Source organism: Lampris incognitus, chromosome 3 (assembly GCF_029633865.1).
Source record: "Lampris incognitus isolate fLamInc1 chromosome 3, fLamInc1.hap2, whole genome shotgun sequence".
NCBI classification, from domain to species: Eukaryota; Metazoa; Chordata; class Actinopteri; order Lampriformes; family Lampridae; genus Lampris; species Lampris incognitus.
In genome coordinates this window covers 101556506-101578890 of record NC_079213.1, presented here as the reverse complement: position 1 = coordinate 101578890, position 22385 = coordinate 101556506, and the positions used below count along the sequence as shown (strand labels likewise).

Sequence of the window (22385 nt, the reverse complement as noted above, 5' to 3'; positions counted from 1 at the left end):
CGAGAGCAGGATAAGTGATTTGGATAATGGATGGATATTACACGTGTTCATGCACACACGCACACACACACACACACACACACGCACACACGCACACACGCACACACACACGTGATTGGATTCACACAGAAAATGGCAGACTTGGGTGGCCTCCCCCTCCCCCCAATCATGTCTCTCTTTACTCAACACTTGCTCGACCACGCCGCCTCGCCTGTCAAGGTGGTGGAGAGACAACCTGTGCTTAGCGTCCTTTCAGCACCGGCATTTAGCCTGTCTTCTCTCCCTCCAGACTAAAATACCCTTTCACCGCTTACAACCATCCTTTTCTCTCCACCGCTCGTCTGAAAAGACTTGTAAAGGTGAAAAAAACATTCCCCCTTCAAAAAGAGGGAAGAAAAGGTTTAATAATATGTTGTTTGTCAGTGTTGGTCAGGTTAACATCAGAAAGCTAGTGCACACTTTAATGTAACCCTGCCTTGAGGAATGAAAGCGTGTCAACATTTCTTTGTAAATCATCACCGTTGTTATTATGAGTTTCGATTTAACATCTGGGTCTCGGGGACGCTTGGCAAATCTCCAGAAAATTCCCAGAAAACCGTGTGGGTTTCTCATTACGGAAGACTAAAAGAGATGAAGACGACGATGACAATGCGGGCCTCCATGGGTGGGGAGTTAGGAATTCAGACAGACAAGAAATTAAATCAAAACGGATTGCCGTTGGAAGATAAGAGGGCTTGAAAAGCACAACCGATAAATCAAGGAGGCCTCTGCTGCAGTCAAAGCGCATTCCTTCCGCATGTAAGCTGACAACTGCATTGTGTCCACACCCTGAACCGACGAAGGCCATGCACTCCAGTTATGTTAGAACAATTAAACCAAACATGTACAATTACACTCCCCCCCCCCACACACACACACACCACGCAGATAGATACAAACACACATGCACACAACCTCAAATGGTCGCTGTTGCTACCGACTGTTCCTTAACCTGGGAACCAGACGAATCTGCGAGCTCATGTTTTCCATTTGCTCTGGCATACATACATCTGGCCACCCTCCCGCTCACAGTTCCAGTCGACCTTTATCTAATATGAGTTTGATACATTTCTTTTAATTGCAAAAAATACACATTCATAACATATATAACAGCAATGTTATAACATAACATACAACATAACAGCAATATTGCTGTTATGTTGATTCCTGTATGTGTATTCTTTAATTTGGGGCACTTTTGGCATTTGAAATTTTGAAAAGATAAAAAAATCAATTTCTTAAAAAAAAATTTTTTTTTTTCAAAAGCTCTATTAAGTGGTCTGGAACAAATATCTTAGCATAGCTTTGATCGTTCTACAAAATAAGTGTGATATTATGATGTGATGCTTTTTTTCAAAGTCGAAACAGCAAAATGTGATGGTAATGACGCGTGACGGTAATGAAAATTTTCACTTTTTGGAGAAAAAGTTGGCTAAACATTGGAACAAATGTCTGTATAGCTTTTAATCATTGTGGACTTGTGAGCTGCTGTTTTTAGCTATATTTCTGTGTTCTTGTCTTGTGTTGTATTTCTTTATTGTTGTCTTTAACGTGGACCTACCTTTGTGTCTAAATAAAGTAAGATTTGTTGTTGCTGTTGATACGATGACGTAGAGCCTTAGTTTTCCCACCCGCATTCCAGGAACACTGCCTCTGATTGGCTAGTACTTGTAGCATCCATTGGTTAGATTGGGGGTGGTGATTAAGGTGGGGCTACCATTAGCCAATCAGAGGCAGAGTAGGGGCAGGTCTTCCCGGAATGGGGGTGGAGAAAAAAATGCTGACGTACGCAGGAGCGCCATTGGCTGCCGCTGGCGTGGAACGGTCTGTTGAATCCCCTATCGCAACAGTATTAAACAAACTGGACGGCATATTTTCTCTAAAAGAATAACAAACCACAGCACTTCAAGCTTTTGTTGATAAGAAAGATGTGTTTGCCGTACAGCAAACAGGATTTGGTAAAAGTTTTAAACGCTGCGTCACACGTTTCGTTGCTTTGATTGGTTGTAGGTCTATCCAATCGGCTCTGCGTATAACTAGTCCACTGACTTCCGGTTTCTACTGCAGCGGTCATACCAGTTTCCTGTTTGTTGGCATGTGCTATTGACAATGGCATATTTTCACGACGTCTGCAAGATTAACCATGGATAAATGTCAACGACATGGACAGAATTGTCGACAAACTTTCACCTGCACCTTCCAGCAAACGGGTGAAAAGTTTCAAGTTGTACCCGTTTGCTGGTAGGTGCAGGTGAAAGTTTGTCGACAATTCTGTGCACGTCGCTGACATTTATCCATGGTTAATCTTGCAGGCATCACGAAACATATGCCATTCTAGCACACGCCAACAAACAGGACATTGATATGACCGCTTCCGTAGAAACCGGAAGTCAGTGGACTACAGTTATGCACAGAGTGGATTGCGTCCAGAGGCATCTTAGTTGATAACGCCCGTTTAGATGGAAAATTAACTGAGAGGAGTCAGACTAATTAGCATTTGCGAATTCGTCTGATCCCCAGGCTAACTGTTCCTGCCTTCAGCGTTAAAACTGTGAGAGTAATTAAGGTAGTAAAGCCTAACAGTAGGCCAGGGGTAATGGCTTCGCCTCTCCTCACTTTCCATTAGAGTGGGATCCAGTTTAGCTGAATTCCAGTCGATTTTACCCCATGACACGCTGGATGAATTTTGGGAGAGGAGAGGAGGAGCCGGGTAGAGTAAATGGATTGGATTTGCTGAGATGGTCTTTGCTGTGTGGTGGATGGCCCCACTGCAGTTACTAATACAGTATTATGGCTTTGAATGTGCCCACTCATAGTGAAAGTGCTGCACGTTGAAAGGCCTCATTAAAAGCGGTACAATAAAAGGGAATGTAAGTAAACAGAATATAAGAAGAAGAAAAAAAAGGAAAGGGGCTAAAATAATCCTGCCGGGGAATTCCGTGTTTACGATGGAAACTAATCCTCTTTAACTTGTGCAAGAAGGGGCTAATACTGGATGTAGGCTGGGCGTAAATGCTTCCCAGAGAGACTGGTACATAAACAATGCAACCTCTCTGACCACCGGTATTCATGGTCCGTAATCTCAGTAGCGACACAATAATCTCATTACCTTCCTGTCGGAGCTCGGTTTAATTTAATCCAATGAAAACTGGGAGGTATTAACCCACAGGTATTAAAATGCATGCTCCGTGTAAGCAATCCCAGCTCTGCAGAGATGTCTGAGTGGATAGGTACTAGGTAGGTACAGTCAGCCCCTCTGGGGGATCACTATTGATCTTCTGGCACTACTGTTGCAGTCTTTTCCCACAGCTCTTGCCACTCGGAATGCGAGACTAACAAAACAAAAAAACAAAAAAATCTGTCCACTCTCTGTTCTGCTAACATATATCTGGATACCTCTGAATATTTTCCCAGTGCAATTTCCCTTTTGATTATGGCGAGGGAAGCCAATCCCACTCCCGGGCTGTGCAGTGAAAACCAGGACAGGATCCTCGATTAATACGTCTGTCTAGCCCTCAGCCCAAGGGGAACCTTCAATTAACTGTCATAGAGCGGGAGTGTGAGGAGAGATATCCTCCAAAGTGCCACCAATAGTCTGAACGGACTCATTCATAACCTCTTTGTGCCATTCAATGCCCCGCACATCTCTCCACTTAGATATTACTCAGTGGTTCTGTTATTACCACCAGGGTTCTGGGTCGTTATTGAAGATAGACAATGAGGGGGAGAAGGATGGCGGCATCCATCAAGGCTTGGCGCGCATGCACAGCAATACACCTAGCGCTCCATCACATGCACACAAATACCCCAATTCTCTCTCTCTCTCTCTCTTCTCTCTCTCTCTCTCTCTCTCTCTCTCTCTCTCTCTCTCTCTCTCTCTCTCTCTCTCTCTCTCTCTCTCTCTCTCTCTCTCCTCTCTCTCTCTCTCTCTCTCTCTCTCACACACACACACACACACACACACACACACACACCCCAAGCCAAGATGAGACTCCATCAGTCCTCAGTTGTCATGCAGCGGTGAGCGATGAAAACTGACAAAGGTGTGTGTGTGTGTGTGTGTGCTTTATATTACACTTAATGGCTGTTCATACAGTACACACACTGTGTTTGTCCATATGGGGTACTGTTTCACAGGCTTTCTAGGAGGTTGTTTATCTTACCACAGAGGACCCCCCCCCCAAAAAAAAATAACAAGGAGAGTACATATGCAGTTTTCTTTTGTTTCACTTAATTCGCCACATGAAAGGGTAAAGCAATCATTTCATGTTGTCTTTCTCCTCCCATCCTCCCATCTGCCACGGACTGATGAGATGATGGTGTGAGGGAAGGGTGTTCAGCGTCACATTCTTCAGGAGTCTTAACTGCATCTTGAGCTGAAGGAGTGTGGCTTTTATACACTGGGAAGTGTGGCTCTCGGGTCGTAATCATCTGCTAATGGGGGAGCGACGGCAAAAACCGACAAGTCAATGGACGTGCCCACAATTAAAAAGTCTGTCTCTGCCTTTGTGCAGAGACCAAGAAGGGCGTGGGAAAATAAAGCAGGAAGCCATCTGCCTTTCCAGAGTTGAGGAGATTCAGGGGAAGGTTTCACTGAGACACGTAGGGAAAACGAAAGACAACAACAGGGAAGTTACTGCTTCAGATCATGCTGCCCCTTTTCCAACGTGCCTTTGCGCCGATACGGAATTACTGCCGTCCTCCGGATCCAGCCATGACATGCCCGTGACACAGTGACACAGGCTGACAATTCATAACTGTCACGTTTTTCTCTCTGCCCAGAATAACAATGGTGTGTGAGAGAAAATTGGATTACGCCTCTTTGCCTCTATATGATGCGTTAGCAGCGGTGGGATGGATTGCGTTGTATGACTGTTTGTGGAATCAGCAGGAAATGTGAAGAAACCCTGAGTGAAAACGCCTTTTAATTTCCCATGAGTCATGTCATCAAGTGTGTATCTGTGTGTCTACGTCTCAGGGAACAGAACCTAATCACTGGTTTACTGGTTATTTAGGGCCGTCTTATAAGTTACTCTCTCTCTCTCTCTCTCTCTCTCTCCCTCATCAACACATATGCACACTTGCATGTACACCAACAGAGGCAGACATGCACTCTTGCACACACGTTCATAATTACAGAAATGCATACAAGCTCATGCACACACCCATACATTCATTCACTCACTCACTCACTCACTCTCACTCATTCAGTCAATCACTCACTCTGTCACTCTCACTCACTCAGTCAATCACTCACTCAGTCAGTCTCACTCACTGTGTCACTCAGTCACTCACTCATTCACTCAATCAGTCAGTTACTCACTCATGCAGTCAGTCACTCACTAACTCACTCAGTCACTCACCCATTCAGTCACTCACTCACTCAATCACTCACTCAGTCACACACTCACTCACTCACTCATCCAATCACTCACTCAGTCACACACTCACTCAGTCACTCTCACACACTCAGTCACTCAGCCACTCTCACTCACTCACTCAGTCCCTCGGTCACCCACCCACTCACTCGGTCATTCATTCACTCAGTCACTGACTCAGTCACCCACTCACTCACTCACTCACTCACTCACTCACTCACTCACTCACTCACTCACTCACTCACAAAATGACACTAAAGTATAAAGAACAGACATAGCAGCTGCCAGACTAGAGTCTGTTTTTATCAAGCAGCTTTCTCTGTATTGTACGTGCCTCACATTTCAAACATTAACTCCAAGTGAGCTGAACAGACCTATATTTAATGCCGCTCTCACCAGGGGGGCTATTTCACAGGGGTTCAGAGACACGCGCACACACACACACAAAACACTTGGATGCATACAGAGAGTCATGCACACACTACACATCCATGTGCATACAAACAAATACAGGGCGACACTGACATACAAACGCAAACACTCACTGACACAAACTAACTCTGATGCAAATATAAAGGTTTGTGCGCGCTCAGCCTCTCACATGGTGAGCAGACGTGTGAAGAGAACCTCCTCAGAGACATGCGCCAAGGGTGTGTGCGGGGACCATTGTGATAATGGTAAGTAATAACTCTTTTAATACGCCTTGTTTCACAGTCAGACTATAATCAAACAAGAGGCTGCAGATCCCTTCGGCTATACCGCTCAGCCTAACCATAATCCCCCCCCCTTCCCAATCGCCCCCCTCCCTCTTATGTAAAACAACTCATGGTGACATTCTGGAACTTAACCCCGGGTTGGGTATGGCCCGCATTCTTGTACACTGTCAGAGGAGATGGCTTGGCTCAGCTGTGTGCAGTTATCGAGCTACAACTGTGGGAGCTTCCCGGAGAAGTATTAACGCGAGGAAAGATCACCGTGAGATGTTTTTTGGATGAGTGGGGTGGGCGGCAGGTGTGCGGTGGGGTGGTGGATGATCCTGCTTGTTGGACAGTAATTGGTCCCTGTGTCTTGTGATGTACAGTGCCGCGCCGGGCGGGCTCCGGGAGAGGAGACGTGATCAGGGTTTGGAGCAGACGGGGGGGGGGGCGACCCCCTGACCTCGATCGCTGAGCAAGCCCCCCTTTATTCCCTCCCAGACGTGCGTTGGTCAGCGGATATTACTGGAACAGAAGAAGCAACGTGAACAGGGGTGTAACTCTTCCACTTGGAATAGCCTAACTTTTTTTTTTTGTCTTAGCAAAGTTCCTGTTAAACACCCCCGTCCCGCATTGTAACTGAGCTCTGGAGCGATGGGTCATGACGTTGGACGGATAACACAACAAGTCGTGAAGGGAAAAAAGAAAAGGAAAAAAGGGACTACTCCGAGAGGACTGGGGAGGAATATGCAGCAGAGAGAGAGAGAGAGAGGGAGAGAGAGAGATGGTCTCAGCGAGACAGAGAGCCATCACACAGGGAGTAGGACCATCCGTCATTGAATTAGCATGTCCCTCCTATCATCAGCACAGATTGGCGAGGTAATTAATTCCTTTATGCCAATGCAGGGGAGAGATGCGCCGGGGAGACCAGGATGGAATGGCGGGGACTGGCGGGGATTTGTGGTCTGTGCAGACAGACAGACAGACAGACTAGGAGGAGGGGTGTGTGTGGGGGGGGGGTGTCTTGCTAACCAAACTCCCGTGGGGACGGGGACAAGGGGAAAAAAAATGCTGCGAGTTTAGCCCGACTCCAGGAGGCCCGCCAGACAACGGGCGCAAAATATACGAGCATGCACAAACACACGCACGCGTCTGCCAGATGGATGGCAGCGACTCTTTGTCAAGGGGGAATGTGAAGGATGAGGGGCGAGACAGACACAGTAGGAAGTACAGCCGACATGGAACCCAGAGGGAGAGAGAGTGCGGGCGAGAGACACTGGCACCCAGAGAGAGAAGGCAGAGACACACTGGATCAAAGAGAGATAGAGTGAGCAAGCGAGGAAGAGAGAGAGAGAGAGAGAGAGAGAGAGAGAGAGAGAGAGAGAGAGAGAGAGAGAGAGAGAGAGAGAGAGAGAGAGAGAGAGAGAGAGAGTCCAGACCGGAGAGAAAGGGGGCCTTAGAGAGAGCCAGAGACTCAGACATACTGAGTTAGACACAAAGAAAAGCCACAGCGAGAAAGAGAAGGGTTAGAGAGAGACAGAGAATGAGGTTGAACAAGACAGTGAGAAAATGATAGTGAGAGAGAGAGAGAGAGAGAGAGAGAGAGAGAGAGAGAGAGAGAGAGAGAGAGAGAGAGAGAGAGAGAGTATGACATGACAGAAAAACAAAAACAAAGGGTGATTTTCCACATCGACGCACACTGCCGCGTCCACTTGGATAACCCATGCTTGGAGGTGGCGGGGTGGGTGGGTGGGGTGTTCAGTGTTTTCACAGCAGACAAACAAAATCGCTGCCTCAAACACACCCTCAGTCCTGCTCTGTGCTCCTTTACCACGGGTGGGCTTGTAGGAGAGGGAGAGAGAGACAGAGATCGGGAGCGAGAGCGAGAGCGAGAGAGACCTCCATTTCCATTTCATCATCTGGATAACCGCGAGAGCATGTTGATAATTCAGATCAACCCTTTCGCTTTCTCTCCCTCTCTCTAATTGTTGCAAACACCACAGAAGAAGAGAGTGAATCATGGCAAAGCTTAACAGAGACACTTCTTATTAATCTGGCTGTGAGAGGTGAGCTCTCTGGGCCAACTCTTAATGCCCATAACTCAAAGGCGTCTGCAGTAGCTGGGCATCTTTTATTCTATTTTATTTATTTATTTTTTTGCCTAGTACAGCAGTCTAAAAATACCCAAACTGCAGGGCATTGTTTTTGACGGCACGCACAGAAATGCGAGCTAATTGGCAAGTTGCGTCAGTACCTTATAATTTCAAACAAATTGGGTCATCCTCTGTTGCACGATCCCCACTTGCAAATGTATAATTTGGGGGGTGTGGTAAACACTGAGCCCCTATGTAAATGCAATGACATTTTCAACAATAAAGGAGCTGGTCTTTATTTGTCTTGGTGCGGCGTCCGGGCTCTTTATGCAGAGGATGGAGGTGATTTGCAATCTAATTTTTGCAGAGAGGGATGTGTAAACTGGTCCACAAGCTCATCTGGCCGATGGATATTTCTGTATAAGTCTTTAAGGAAAACAAAAAAGAAAAACAATTTTTTTGGGGGATTCTTGTTCAGTGGTTTGAGGCCAAATATCAGATCTTGGCACGAACAAAGAGCCCAAATAAATAAGGGCGCGACTAGGTTTCCAGGGGAAATATCTTGCTGGAATCAATTTAATCACCTCGTATGCCACATGTCACGGAGGAATGTCTTTTCATGAGCAAAGTGAAAAAAACAAAAAAAAAACAAAAAAAAAACAACCCAGGAACTTAATCTGCAGAATGGATTATGGCTTTTGGTGAGTGAAAGATGGTCTTATTGGTCAGCGCCAAGACAGGGACTTACTGACCCATTTAACTTCCACTTCTACTTGAAGCAGCTTGTTGGATGTGACCCCATCCACTCCCCCCTGTAATCCTACAGCAGCCCATCTCGCCCCGACATGAGGAACATTATTGGACTTGACAAGAACCCAACTGTCTGCCACACAATATCCCAATATCAGTTTGATGTGACCGTGTTCCATGACTGAGAGGGTCATGTGACCAAGCCCTGTGAGATCTGAGCGAAATGAAAGGCACCGGTGAAGAGAGGTCATCGGTGGCCATGTGCCACCATGCATGTCAGTGCATATGAATGGCAGGCCAACTGTCACAGTGTCTTACCCTCCAAATCAATACAGGATCACACAAAAATTATAAATCTCTGCAGACTAAATTTACAGCAAGGGTGCCCAATTGTGCCATAGGGAGCTGTTTGTATGCAGGTTTTCCTTCCAACTCAACACTACACCAGCTGATACACTGATTAACACACCTTCAACCAGACAGTGGAGGACTAACCTGTGAAATGTGTAATGTTGGGTTGGAAAGAAAACCACCATACACATGACTCTACACAGCAACACTGCTTTACACTGTATAGGACCTGACCCATACACCGGTTTCTGTTACCACCGGCCCCTGAAGAAGGCCATCGCTCCGCCTCGGCCGTGACTCTTCTCCATCATGGCCAACCAGCAATGGAGAGGACTTCCCACTGTATTTAGGAGCGAAGACTCACGGCCTGTTTTTCAATTTCAACTGGAAACTCAACTTGTTCAAGGACTAGAGTGAGCAGTGATTAAAGATCCCGACACCGGCACTTCCCCTCCACCCCCAAGTCAACTGGAGCTGAGATCCGGCACTCTGTAGACAGGAGTAATTTCAACCTTTTTGTCACAGTAAAATTTAAAACAAAAAACATGATGCAGCTAATTCACAAGCATTACAAAATAAATTGCAAATAAAGTCGTTCTTCTATTTTTATACTACTTTACTTTTTCTAAAAGTTTGAATGATATCGCGTCCTCACGTGACCCGCACCTGCCTGCTGTCTGGCTTCACCAGACTTGACATCAAAAGAGACTGGCTTCACACTCACGGGTCAGGGTCAGTTCACCGCACCAGGCGGACAAGACTCGAGAGAGCGTCAACCTGCTACCTGCACTATTATCTTGGATTGGGGGGCATAAAGAGTGAGTATCTTCAGTGTATTTCCAATAGTATTTCCAATAGTTTTGTCAAGCTCTGCTGTGGTTTTCATTCAAGCAACTAACGTTAGCGAACGTAACGTTAGCTAGCTAGCTAACTAGCTATCTTCCACCCGGTAATGTTGCTAACTAGTTGCTGACATTGCAGGCTAGTTGTGGCACTTTCAACTAATACAAAAGACTGATTAAAATGCATTTCAATTTTTAAATTGAACATGTAGCCAGTGATTTTTTGAGCATGTAGTGTGTGTGTGTGTGTGCATGTGCTCGTAGGGTCAATTTCCTGATTTGAGACGCAGTATTGAGGCCAACTATCACTCCCGCACTTTTGCCCACCTCTCTAATACAGAGATCCCCCACTTACCAAATCCCACTTTAACCCCTGAGAGTGAGCGTCTTCTTCTTCTGCTTACTTTGTGAGTATCTTGTGAAAAATAAGAAATTATTTTCTTTTTTGGATATTTTTCTCCCCTTTTTCTCTCCAATTGTATCTGGCCAATTACCCCACTCTTTCGAGCCATACCGGTCTCTGCCGATCCGGGGAGGGCTGCAGACTACCACGTGTCTCCTCTGATACATGTGGAGTCACTAGCCGCTTCTTTTCACCTCACAGTGAGGAGTTTCACCAGGGGGACGTAGCGCGTGGGATGATCACGCTATTCCCCCAGTCCCCCCCCCCGAACAGGCGCTCCGACCGACCAGAGGAGGCGCTAGCGCAGCGACCAGGACATATACCCACATCCGGCTTCCCACCCGCAGACACGGCCAATTGTGTTGGTCGGGCGTCCGGGTAGCATGGCAGAATAGACCGCCACGCTACCTGGACGCCCATAAGATTTTATTTTCTGTGCTCTGAAGTATTTTTATTTATTTCCTTACAAGTAACAGGGATCAAGGATCTGTCATAGCAACATGAGTGTCTCCACAAACTGTGGCTCTGACCTTCTCATTGTGTCATGTGGTTAGCTTGTCTTGTTGGTGAAATATGAATTTAAACGTATCTTCATTCTATTTGCTTAAATGGCTCTGGATTAGTGTTTCAGCTATATTGGAAAAATAAAAACAAGTTATTGAGTTTGAGTTTCTTGCGTACCAACTGTGGGCATGTTAAACAAATGGTCCAAAAAGCCGAGACAGTTCATTCCGGCTTTGTTCTGCACCAAACCATTTGCTAGGCGCTGTTGTAGAGATGAAACCCTTGGATGAAGCATTTATCCTTAAATGGCCTTAAACTGGGTTCAGTATGATGACAGTAATGATATACTGAGCTTATATCATTTTGATGGCTGAGACGTTATGACAGTTTCTGTACCCCCCCCCCCCCAACAGCTACTGCACATAACAAAGCTATTGTACCACCAACTCCACTCCACACACACACACACACACACACACACACACACACACACAAAAGGAAAAAAAACATTCTACTGGCTTATTTTAGTGCCTACTGAAGCAAGTGCCAGCCATTCTGAGCTGAGCATCAAGATATCTCAGGGCCGACATCCTGTGACAACCAGAAAAAGAAAAAAATTGCCATCATTTATGCGTCAACATCAGCTTGTGTGGGAGGACAAGTTTATTGACATGCCGATGATGATCTCGGACCATCCTCTCATGCATTTATTGACTGCAGCTCAACACACATGAGTCGGGTGTGGGGGACCAGGAGCAGGTCTCGTTTGTCAGGGAGCTGCAGCCTGCCCTCCATGTCGGTACAGATCCCCGAGCGTCCGGCAGCCCCGAGGAACACCCGTCTGGCATGCATGTTTAGAACGAAGCCTAAACTGAAGTCCTGCTGATACTGAACAAGGTCTATCTAGGTACTGGTGACTGATGGGTAACTTTTCTAGCCACACAAACAACTAGCTAGAGTCTCTTATTTCAGATAACATCCCTCTGATTTCTCAACAGGCAATCAATGTACATTCAGCAACTGAATACGTCAATTGAGAGAGAGCGCCGCCTGCAACAGATTCCAGGAATGCACAACAGCCAGGCTAAAAAACAGGCTGGAAGAGAGGCTGGTTCAACACTTCAAAGTTGCTGTCGTCAAACAAACGATCTCTTGAAGAAGCACAATTCAGTACTCTCTGAATTATTCCATCCGTTATCCGAACCGCTTATACTGCTCTCAGGGTCACGGGGATGTTGGAGCCTATCCCAGCAACCACTGGGCGGCAGACGGGAAGACACCCTGGCTAGGGCGGTGTATTGGTGAGAATCTGGTGATACGATACGTATCACGATACAGGGGTTACAATTCAATATATCGTGGTATATTGCGATACTGTAAGAAAGCAGATATATTGTGATTTCATAGGCCTGGGTTCTTTGTGCTTATGCTACTTCCTGTCTCAGTTTGCGTTGTTGCGTTGGAGTTTTAGAGTCAAATGGCTGAAGATAGATTACAACACTGTTGTCTAGCAGTCGTGGGGTTACACACAACACAAAAAGTTTGTCACGAACCTTTACATGTAAACAATTAAAAATCGATATAGTGGTTTTGAAAATCGATACAGTACCACAAAAGATAATATCGCGACACTCGAGTGTATCAATATTTGCAACCCTAACCAGGCCGCCAGAGCATCACAGGCCCCCCCCACACCACACCACACCACACACACACACACACACACATTCCAACCTAGGGGCAATTTAGTACGGCTGATTCACCTGACCTGCACGTCTTTGGACTGTGGGAGGAAACCGGAGCACCTGGAGGAAACCCACGCAGACACGGGGAGAACATGCAAACTCCACACAGAGGATGACCCAGGACGATCCCCAAGGTTGGACTACCCCGGGGCTCGAACCCAGGACTTTCTTGCTGCGAGGCAACCGCGCTAACCACTGCGCCACCGTGCTGTCGTCTTTGGATTAAATGAAGAGTTAAGGTGACTGTGTGGTCACATTTGAACAGAGTGCACCGCCATACAAATTTAAAAAAAATTACCCGTCACATCCAGCTTAAAGTTATCTCCATGAAAAAAAAACACAAATATTTGGAAATTAGGGAAATGGGGAAGTGTCATACATTTTGTTAGATCCCCAAAACACATTTTTATTGGCAGAGGAAGAACTTCAAACATGTTGCTCGTAGTTGGGAAGGCAAAAAAGAAAGAAAAAAAAAAAAGCAGGTAAAGCGTGAATTTTTCATCTTGCTCACCGTGATTGCTGCAGTTGTTATTCACCCTGTCCCCTGCATACTAATTTCCCCCAACAAGGTCTGCTTGCAAACTCAAACTAAGTTCCTTTGTGGCAGTGTTACTGGATGTTCCACTGGCTGAACCCAATTTAGTTGCCACAAGCCCTATTAATACAAAACTGTACAGCAAAATACATTAATAAATATTGAGCCCTCGGCTAATCTGTGGAAAAGTTGCTTGACCTCTGTAGCTCATCACTGACTGCTGCAGGCATTATGCGGACTTAGGACTCAGGGTGAGAAGGGGATTAGTATAATTACTGTTATTATATTCTCAATGTAAAGACTGTTGCGGGCCACGCTCAGCCTTGTCTCGGCTTCCCGACAGCTAAATTAAAACCATGCTGGCTTGACGCGACCCCGTGTGATTGATCGTTCGCTATTGTCTGTCTGCCTGCGCTTCCTCTCCGAGGGCAGGGCCTCGACACTCTTTCCTCCACCTATGTGATCTGTGAATTTTATTATATTTATTTCTTAAACAGTCGATGGAGAGTTGAAGGTTTAGCACCACTGGGGGGGGGGGGGGGTGCTATCATTGCCCCGGGCTAGCCTTTGTACCTATCCAGGAATGTACAGCTCCAAAAGGCGAGACTACTGCCCCTTTTCCACTGCAGGGTACTGGCTCAACTCGATCCTACTCTATTCGACTCTGCTCGCTTTAGTTTTTTGGATTTCGTTTTCCACTGCAGATAGTATCCCCTCATGGCAAAGCCCCACTGGTCCCTTGTGGGTGTGTTGACTAGTTTTTTTTTTTTTTTAGATTTTATTAATATTTAAATAAATATACATATATTTATTTATGTTTAGATTTTATTTCTCTTATTTTATTTATAGTGGTATTTTTATGTCAGCTTTTAGTATCAGCTCAGCTCACTTGGATACCTGGTACCAGGTACGATCCCTAACGTTTACCCAATGGAAAACCAAAAACAGTGAGTAGAGTTGGGTCGAGCCAGGACCATGCAGTGGAAAAGGGGCATACGGGGCTCTCTCTCTCTCTCTCTCTCTCTCTCTCTCTCTCTCTCTCTCTCTCTCTCTCTCTCTCGCTCTCTCTCTCTCTCTGTGTTACCATGTCATATTTTCCCAATACATATCTCTCGCTCTCTCTCTCTCCACTATCCCCCCTCTTTCTATCTCTGTCTCTCTCGTTCTCTGTCTTTCTCTCTCTCTCTGTATCACTCTCACTCTGTCTTTCTGTCTTTCTCTCCATCTCCACTATCCCCCTCTCTTGCTTTCTGTCTCTCTCTCTCTCTTTTAGTGTTACCATGTCATATTTTCCCAATACATCTCTCTCTCCACTATCCCCCCTCCTCGCTCAACGTCTTTCTCTCTGTCTCTCTCTTAGTGTTACCATGTCATATTTTCCCAATAAATATCTCTCTCCACCATCCCCCCTCTCTCTCTCTCGCTCTCTCTCCCCACTGTCTCTCTCATTCTTTCTTTCTCTCTTTCTCTCCCCCCTCTCTCCACTATCCTCCCTCTCTCGCTCTCTCTCACTCTGTCTTTCTCTCTATTTGTCTCTCTCTCTCTCTTAGTGTTACCAAGTCATATTTTCACAATTCATCTCTTTCGCGCTCCACTATTCCACCTCTTTCTCTCTCTGTCTTTCTCTTTTTTTTCTCTCTCTCGCTCCACTATCCTCCTCCCTCTCTCCCCTATCCCCCTCACTCTGTCTTTCTTTCTTTCTGTCCACTATCCCCCTCTCTCTCCACTGCCCCCCCTCGCTCTCTCTCTCGCGCTGTCTTTCTCTCTCTCTGCCTCTCCACTACCCTCCCTTCTCTGTCTTTCGCTAAGAAAGGATATGCTGGCAGGGCTCCCGTGGGCCTGGGCACTCGGGACTCAAGAGAACACCTGCATGGTAAAGCTCTCCCAAATCCCCCAGATACTGATCCCTGGCGATACAGTAACGGGTCTTGAGATGTTGTTTATCTCCGAGCCCAGGCTCTCTTCCCACACTCAAAAGTTTTCACAGCATATCTAGAACATATTTCATTCTTAATAGAAACAATGATCATAAAAAGATAATAAAAGGCCAGATGAATCTTGGCGGTTCAAAAAAAGGAGTTGTAAACTGTGCTCAGCAGTGACTTATATCACTACATAAAAAAAAATATGTTTTTTTGCCATTTTTGTGATCCTAATAGGGTGGCACAGCAAGATGGTGTCTGGTTTGGCCCCTCTGTGGTATTTACAGTTTGAAGTGTTTTCTCTCAGGGTACAAAGATTTATTATTTCCCATACTCTGAAGAAATGCATGGCGGGTTAATTGGAGATGTTAGACTTCCCAGCAGATATGACTGGTGTTGTAGTGATGCTGTTTGAGATAGAGTGGCAAGTGGCAACCTGTCTTGGCTGTCTATTTGCCTCCTATATACCTGCTGGGACAGAGTCCAGCTCCCCAATGACCCTGATTAGGATTGAAAGGGTAAAGGGAAATGAATTAATGGATGTATGCAGAATGGTGGGAAGCATCTTACCGTGTGCTGGATCAGGGGGGCCAAACTCCAGATTGTATCTCAGGATGTAAAAATTATTCCACACATAGAGCTGGTTATCTCGCGGATTGTAATCCACAGCTGCAATGTACTGGTACTGGTTGGGAAAGTGGATATCCACATACTCGCCGTGGTTTTGTTTGGTATTGTAAATGTAATCGATCAGGCTCTTGCTGACCTCGCTCTCGTTGTCTTCGTAGGTGGAGCGGACAACGTACAGTACCCCACAGACCATGAAGGCATTGGAGGCCGAGCGCTTGTCGTAGGCTGTCTCCCAGGTGGCCTCGAAGCGCAGCGTGTACGGGTTCAACTGGCTGATGACCATCATGCCGTTGTTCTGCTCCGTGGCGTAGATGACCCACAGGCCGTTCTCATCCACCGCCAGATCGATGTCCGTTTTGCCGCCCCACTTGTAGGGCGACGTGTCGTGGTAGTTGGCATTGTTGATGATGGCCTCGCCGCTTTTGATTCGAGTCCGCAGGTCAAACTTTACGATGTTGCGGGTACGCTCCTTGTTGAAAAACACTGCACCGTCATAGACCACGAAGCCTGTCCCGTCCACCCGATGTGGCAGCTTGTAGGTGATTGTTTGCCGGGCGTTCTGGAAGTCGTCCAGAGAGGAATACTCAATGAGAGTGTCTGTCCTGTAAGGAGTCCAAGGCATGAAGTAGATTTTGTCGCCGGCTTGCAGCGGGTCTTTGCACCAGGCACCGGCTTGCTGCTCCGCTTCAAAGAGAAAGGAAGTGTCCCCGACAGCTTTCAGAGTCCCAGGACAAACAAAAACTAGTGATGGGGGAAGAGTAGAATAAGAGACAGACAGAGGTTAATATGTGAAAAAATGAACTCGTTCGCAGCAACAAGTAGTTTTGGTACACTCTCTAGTGTCTTCGTTTTGTTTTACAGGTTGTCCAGGAAGAGTGAGGACAAGACACACATTAAAAAGTGGCCAAAAAAGATGACTAACATCTATAGCCAATGTTCACAAGCAGTATGGGGAGTTTGGTTTTGGTGCATAGAAAGAAAAACAGGAATAGGAAAGTCGTTAAGCATAATGTTTAAATATATAAGGAACTCTGAAACAAAAAGAAGCCTTGCCTCATAGACATTTACTGTTGGGAGTAGAACAGAAAATGAGGGGGAAACAGAACAGAAATAAAGCGCAAAGAAACGATTGGTCCTGTAAACGAAAAAAATAGCAGCCAACTAAAGTCACTTGGCAACAGACGGGAGAGGTTACGAGAGAGCAGGAGTCAGCAGAGTCTGCAGGATGCTTTGTGTGTGTAATGAGACGTCTCCCTCACAGCACCTTCTCTACAGTCTACACCTGAGAGGCTGGTCATCACCAAGTGGTGCAAATGTTGGGACCGTTAAGATTTCAACAATTTTCAGAGAGGGTCTCTTGAGGTGCTTTGGGCTGTTCTGAGGCTCTGAGGCATAAGAACCAACAGAGACGAGAGCAACAAGTGGTAAGGCGAGAAAACGGGGAGGAGAAGAGGGGGGAGAAAGATGGGAGGAAAACGAGGGACAGTTGGAAAGTCATAGTTTGGAAGAGAGAAAAAAAAACGGGGACCCAGAAACACCATTACCATGGCATGCGATGGAGAAGGGCCTGGAAGCCAGGCAAACTATGATTTTGCTGAGTAGCAAAAGCACCCAGAGAGTTTGTGCAGAGAGACAGCACCTATGGGTGCAGCCAACATGCCCCCATTTACATCTTTAGGCTGCTTGTGTGCCATCATACATACATATGTATATTCATTCATTCATTCATCCATTATCCAAACCGCTTATCCTGCTCTCAGGGTCGCGGGGGATGCTGGAGCCTATCCCAGCAGTCATTGGGCGGCAGGCGGGGAGACACCCTGGACAGGCCGCCAGACCATCACAGGGCTCACACACACACATACATTCAGACGTAGGGACAATTTAGTACGGCCGATTCACCTGACCTAAATGTCTTTGGACTGTGGGAGGAAACCGGAGCACCCGGAGAAAACCCACGCAGACACAGAGAGAACATGCAAACTCTACACAGAGGACAACCCGGGACGACCCCCAAGGTTGGAGTACCCCGGGACTCGAACCCAGGACCTTCTTGTTGTGAGGCGACCGAGCTAACCACTGCGCCACTGTGCCGCTACATGTTTATATATACATATATATGTACATATATATTGTACAATCAGTTTCACTCCCCTTGCTGTGTTATGCTAGCCTTTAACATTACAGTTGGGGTGTCCTGAAGGTAATGTCTGCTTTAAGGTCTTTGGGGCCACCAAGGGACGATAGGTAAAGTTTACAACCAGATGCCACAAAACAAGGAGCTAGGGTTTGGATCGAGTCTGTTATTTACCTTTTTGCTCCACTTCTATTTTAAGCGTTGGAAGAGAATGAAAAAAGGGGTGCAAGGAGGGGAAGAAAGAGATTAAAATGAATTAACTGTCATCGCTACGGTCACATATGCAGAAACATGTTATGAGACACGGACAAAGACAGGCAGAACCTATCGGAGAGAAAAGATAAAGGTCAGAGGTGCGAGCTCCCCATCCTGAGGGGGAGGAGCCAGGTGAGTACATCAGAACGAGGTGGATTTATCATGCACGGGGTCATGATCACTTGTCACACTGGGTTTATAGAAGGGGGGGTTATTCAGTTTCATTTTTTCTCCATTCATTTAGCATGAATTGACAGGCTGTCAGCTGTCTGTGTGAATGTGTAATCACTGATGGCAAACCATCGATCAGGTTTAGCTCCTTACACACACAGCTGGAAAAAAAAACTAATAATAATGATTGTCGTTTGTCACATAGACAAGCGAGTCTGTGATTGATGGATTAAACGTGACAGACGGGTCAGTGGTCTTGGGCAACGGCATTGACTGAACTTGGCTCGAATGTTGGCGAAGTTAAACTTTTACTCAAACAATGGCAACATTTGCCAGTGTTTTTTTTCCTCCCCTCTGGATTTCAGAGACCTGCGTCATTCATATTTTAGGGGCGTCTACTTTCTTTGTGCTCTTCGGCCACTGACATTAGAGCAGGATTATTTCAGAGACAATCGAGGAAAAGACAGTGCTTATATTCAGCGAATCATGGTATAATTTGTGAGACACTGGAGGTGCATTGCTTAAAAATGGGATTTCTGTTTATCCACCCCCAGTATAAACCAAGCCCAAGTCCATAGCAAAGACGGGATGCAGGTTCACCGATGAAGACAGTTAAATATATCTGGAGAAGCTCATCGCTGTATCTTCCAAATGGATCTTAACCCAATAAAGGAGACATTTGACTGTTGTGGGCATGGTTTCCCCAAAGTACCAGGGCTTTAGGGAAACTAAACCCTGCACATAGAGCAGAAACACATCAACCATCCTTTTTTAAAGTAACATCGGTGATAACATGAATAACATTAACACAACTCCTATCCAACAGAATTCTTTGCTAAAGATCAGAGTAACGATGCTTCATCGTTAAAAGGCTAATTGGTGATTTGGGTTAACAATCTAAAGACAAAACAACAAAACACAACACACATCAACAACCCTGTCAGGCTATCTTCTGATTCCCTGCGACTTATAAATAAAGGTTCAACATGATCTCACTGAAATACGTGAAATGACCACGACCTCTTAACACTCGCATTATGTGGACCACGGAAACAATGCCAATGGAAAGTCAGTTAGGATCCTTTGTTGTGCTGCGGGTTAGGGTTTTTAGAGAACAAAAAAATCGTAACTAAGACACTATAATAAATTCAGTCAAATGACAGTAAAAGTAACAATAAAATAAGTTTTGTTAACTAGGAAATATTAAACACCGCTCATTGCGTGATGTTGTTAAATGAGGGAATTTGTGTGTCCAGCACGACAAAGGATCCTAATTGATTTTCCATTGGCATTGTTTCCATGGTGTCGGCACGTAATTTTAACACATTATGTGCCACCACCACGTAAGAGGTCATGGTCATTTCACGTATTTCTGTGAGAATAAGTTGTCTAGTTTCAATATTGTGTCCAATTCACACATGCATGGGTTAAAACCACTCTAATTATGGTTTGTTTAGTTTCTAAATGCTCATCAAGGAAGACAATAATCACTTTAAATGACAGTTGCAAAACAAAATCAAATGGCTTCCGTGCACTATAAAGATACATGTACTAAGTGCCAGGATAAACACTGCACTTGATTTGTCGTGGAAACTTTGGTTTCCCATGACTGCATTCTATAAAAACAGTATTTTCTCCTTGGCCCACGTTGCCCTATTTAAACAAGGTATGTTAAAAAAAAAAGCATTAGCCAATCCATCAGTCTGAGCAAATGATCTAAGTGAGGGATTTAAAAGAAGACATGGTGAGAATGTCCCTACTCGCTGCCTATCCCAAGTGCTTAAAATACGTGCTGCTTATTTTAAACCACTGCAAGTGCCATAAGGATTTTCAAGGCTAAGCATTATGTAATTGGGTTGCAATTAAGTTTTCCTCAGAGCTGAAAATTAAATAAATAAATAAATGCAGTCCACAGATTAAAACGTTTAAATGTACAAAATAACCCCGAGAAAAGGCATGCCCCTATTGTCAGTCGAAAAGGAGAATGAGAGGAGGGGAAAGGGGAGATGTGCAGGAATGCACGATGTCAAGAGGCAATTCCAAGGTGCCGTGGCAACCTACGAGATCAAACGCTGAGAAGGAGTAAACAAATTAATGACAGTTGAGTTCTCAGAAGCTGTCCCAGCCAGATAAAAGAGGAAGGGAGGGAGAGAGCGAGAGAGAGAGAGAGAGAGAGAGAGAGAGAGAGAGAGAGAGAGAGAGAGAGAGAGAACTCTGGAAAGTAATAAAAAAGCAGACAACACGGGATGAAAACACCTGACAAGGTGAGTAGAAATGTTAAGAAAAGAGAATAAAGAAAAAGAAAAGGGGCAATCAGTGTGATCAGAAAGCAGTCAGTGATCAGAATGAATCAGGGCCGAGGGAGGTGTCCTGTAGATTGCACAGGGAAAGGGAAGAAGAGTCAGTAACTTTTGAGAAGAGCAGCATTAAAACAAACAAGACAGACATGCCCACCCCCACCCACCCACCACCCCCAACACCCCCCATCCCCCAAAATACTCTTAGCTGGTATCACCAAACACAAAACATTACAGACATTCACTGGGTTTAGCTGCAGAGGACTTCCTACTTTGCTCTAAGACCATTTCCCCGCATATGAGCTATTAATAATGGTGTGTTCCATCTTAATCAAATCTGTTCTCTTCCTTAACTTTAATAAACAACAAAGCCTTTGCCGGAGACCAGGGCTCCTTTTGAATTGCACGTAATGTATTTTGGGAGAGACTAGACTGGTGAATTGTCTGTAGCCCACCAGCTAAGATGTCTGCTGTCTGCTGCAGACTCAATTAGTGGCTCCAACCTCACTTAAACAACACAATCCCAACTGGAAAATAATATAAACTACGTTATATACACGGTGGAAAATAAGGTAAAGGACAAAATGTGCCTTGGGTCACTAAAAAAAGACGAAGTTACACTCCAGGCTTTTCATACTTGAGGGGTTTTTTTCACTGAAAAAAGGGCAAAGGATCATTCAAGGATCATCGAGCTACAAATCACAGGGTAGAGGAGTCCTAGTTGTTGTCTGCCATATGAACGTCAAACCTGACCCTTGTACCAAGGAGCCCAGGAAATAGCAGGTGATGACAAAATTAGCACCGATGGCTTTGGAGGCCTGTTAGCACAGGCTGGCAACAGCCTCACATTTTCTTTACAGTCTGCCAGAGCAACAGCTGTGTCTTCTTCCCCTGCTCTCCATTTCAGCAGGGCCTCCAAAGGGTGGCCCTGACAAAGAAACTTCTCTTCTTTAACGTCGCCTATTTCAGGGCAATTACAACAAGCGATTCAGAGGGTGCCTAAGTGACAGGTTTAGCAAAAATGTACATCACCTGTGTGAAGGTGGAGATCATATTGTTAATGAGGGCATGTCTGGCATGAGGCCAGAGGGCTGGGCATGATGGGAGGGAATGTGGCTCTCTCTTTGCAGCTACTTGGCAAGAGGTGACAGACATCGAGATTAGACCAAAGTAAAGGCTGAATTACTCACCCGTTTACATTTGGTCAGTGGTAAAGCTAAGGTAAATGATTCTGTTACTGAACTGTCAAGTATATTTCAGGGACTGAGACTTCTTTTATCATTTCGTTATTGGTTAGTCTCTTTGGTACAAAATGAGGATGGTTTCTGTCTGTGCTACTGGCGCTGAGCAGCTTAATGGGGATTTAATGTGACGTCTTGCAAAACAACTTCTCAAGGCTTGTATCCCTCTAAATCCACGGGACCCTAAGCTTTTGAACCACCGCAATGTTTTTAATCACCAAATGTTGATATTCAGTATATGATCCATCCAGTCTGGAGGGGGAAAAAGATCACACTAAGTTCTTCATGCTTTGGTACAGAAGCTGTGTAAATCTTGTCCAGTAATGACGGCTGTCTGCATCAGTCTGACCCTCCAAAAGATGGACTACATATGATATGTCATCACTCATCACTTGGG

General features: G+C 45.5%; 1 protein-coding gene across 1 annotated transcript in view; it reads right to left on the bottom strand.

The window, feature by feature from the left end:
* adgrl2a (adhesion G protein-coupled receptor L2a) overlaps positions 1 to 22385 on the bottom strand; it is a 135069-nt gene that overhangs the window by 35863 nt on the left and 76821 nt on the right. The window contains 2 exon segments of the mRNA XM_056276891.1: positions 15828 to 16628; positions 18199 to 18213. Coding sequence (XP_056132866.1) covers positions 15828 to 16628; positions 18199 to 18213 — 816 coding nt within the window.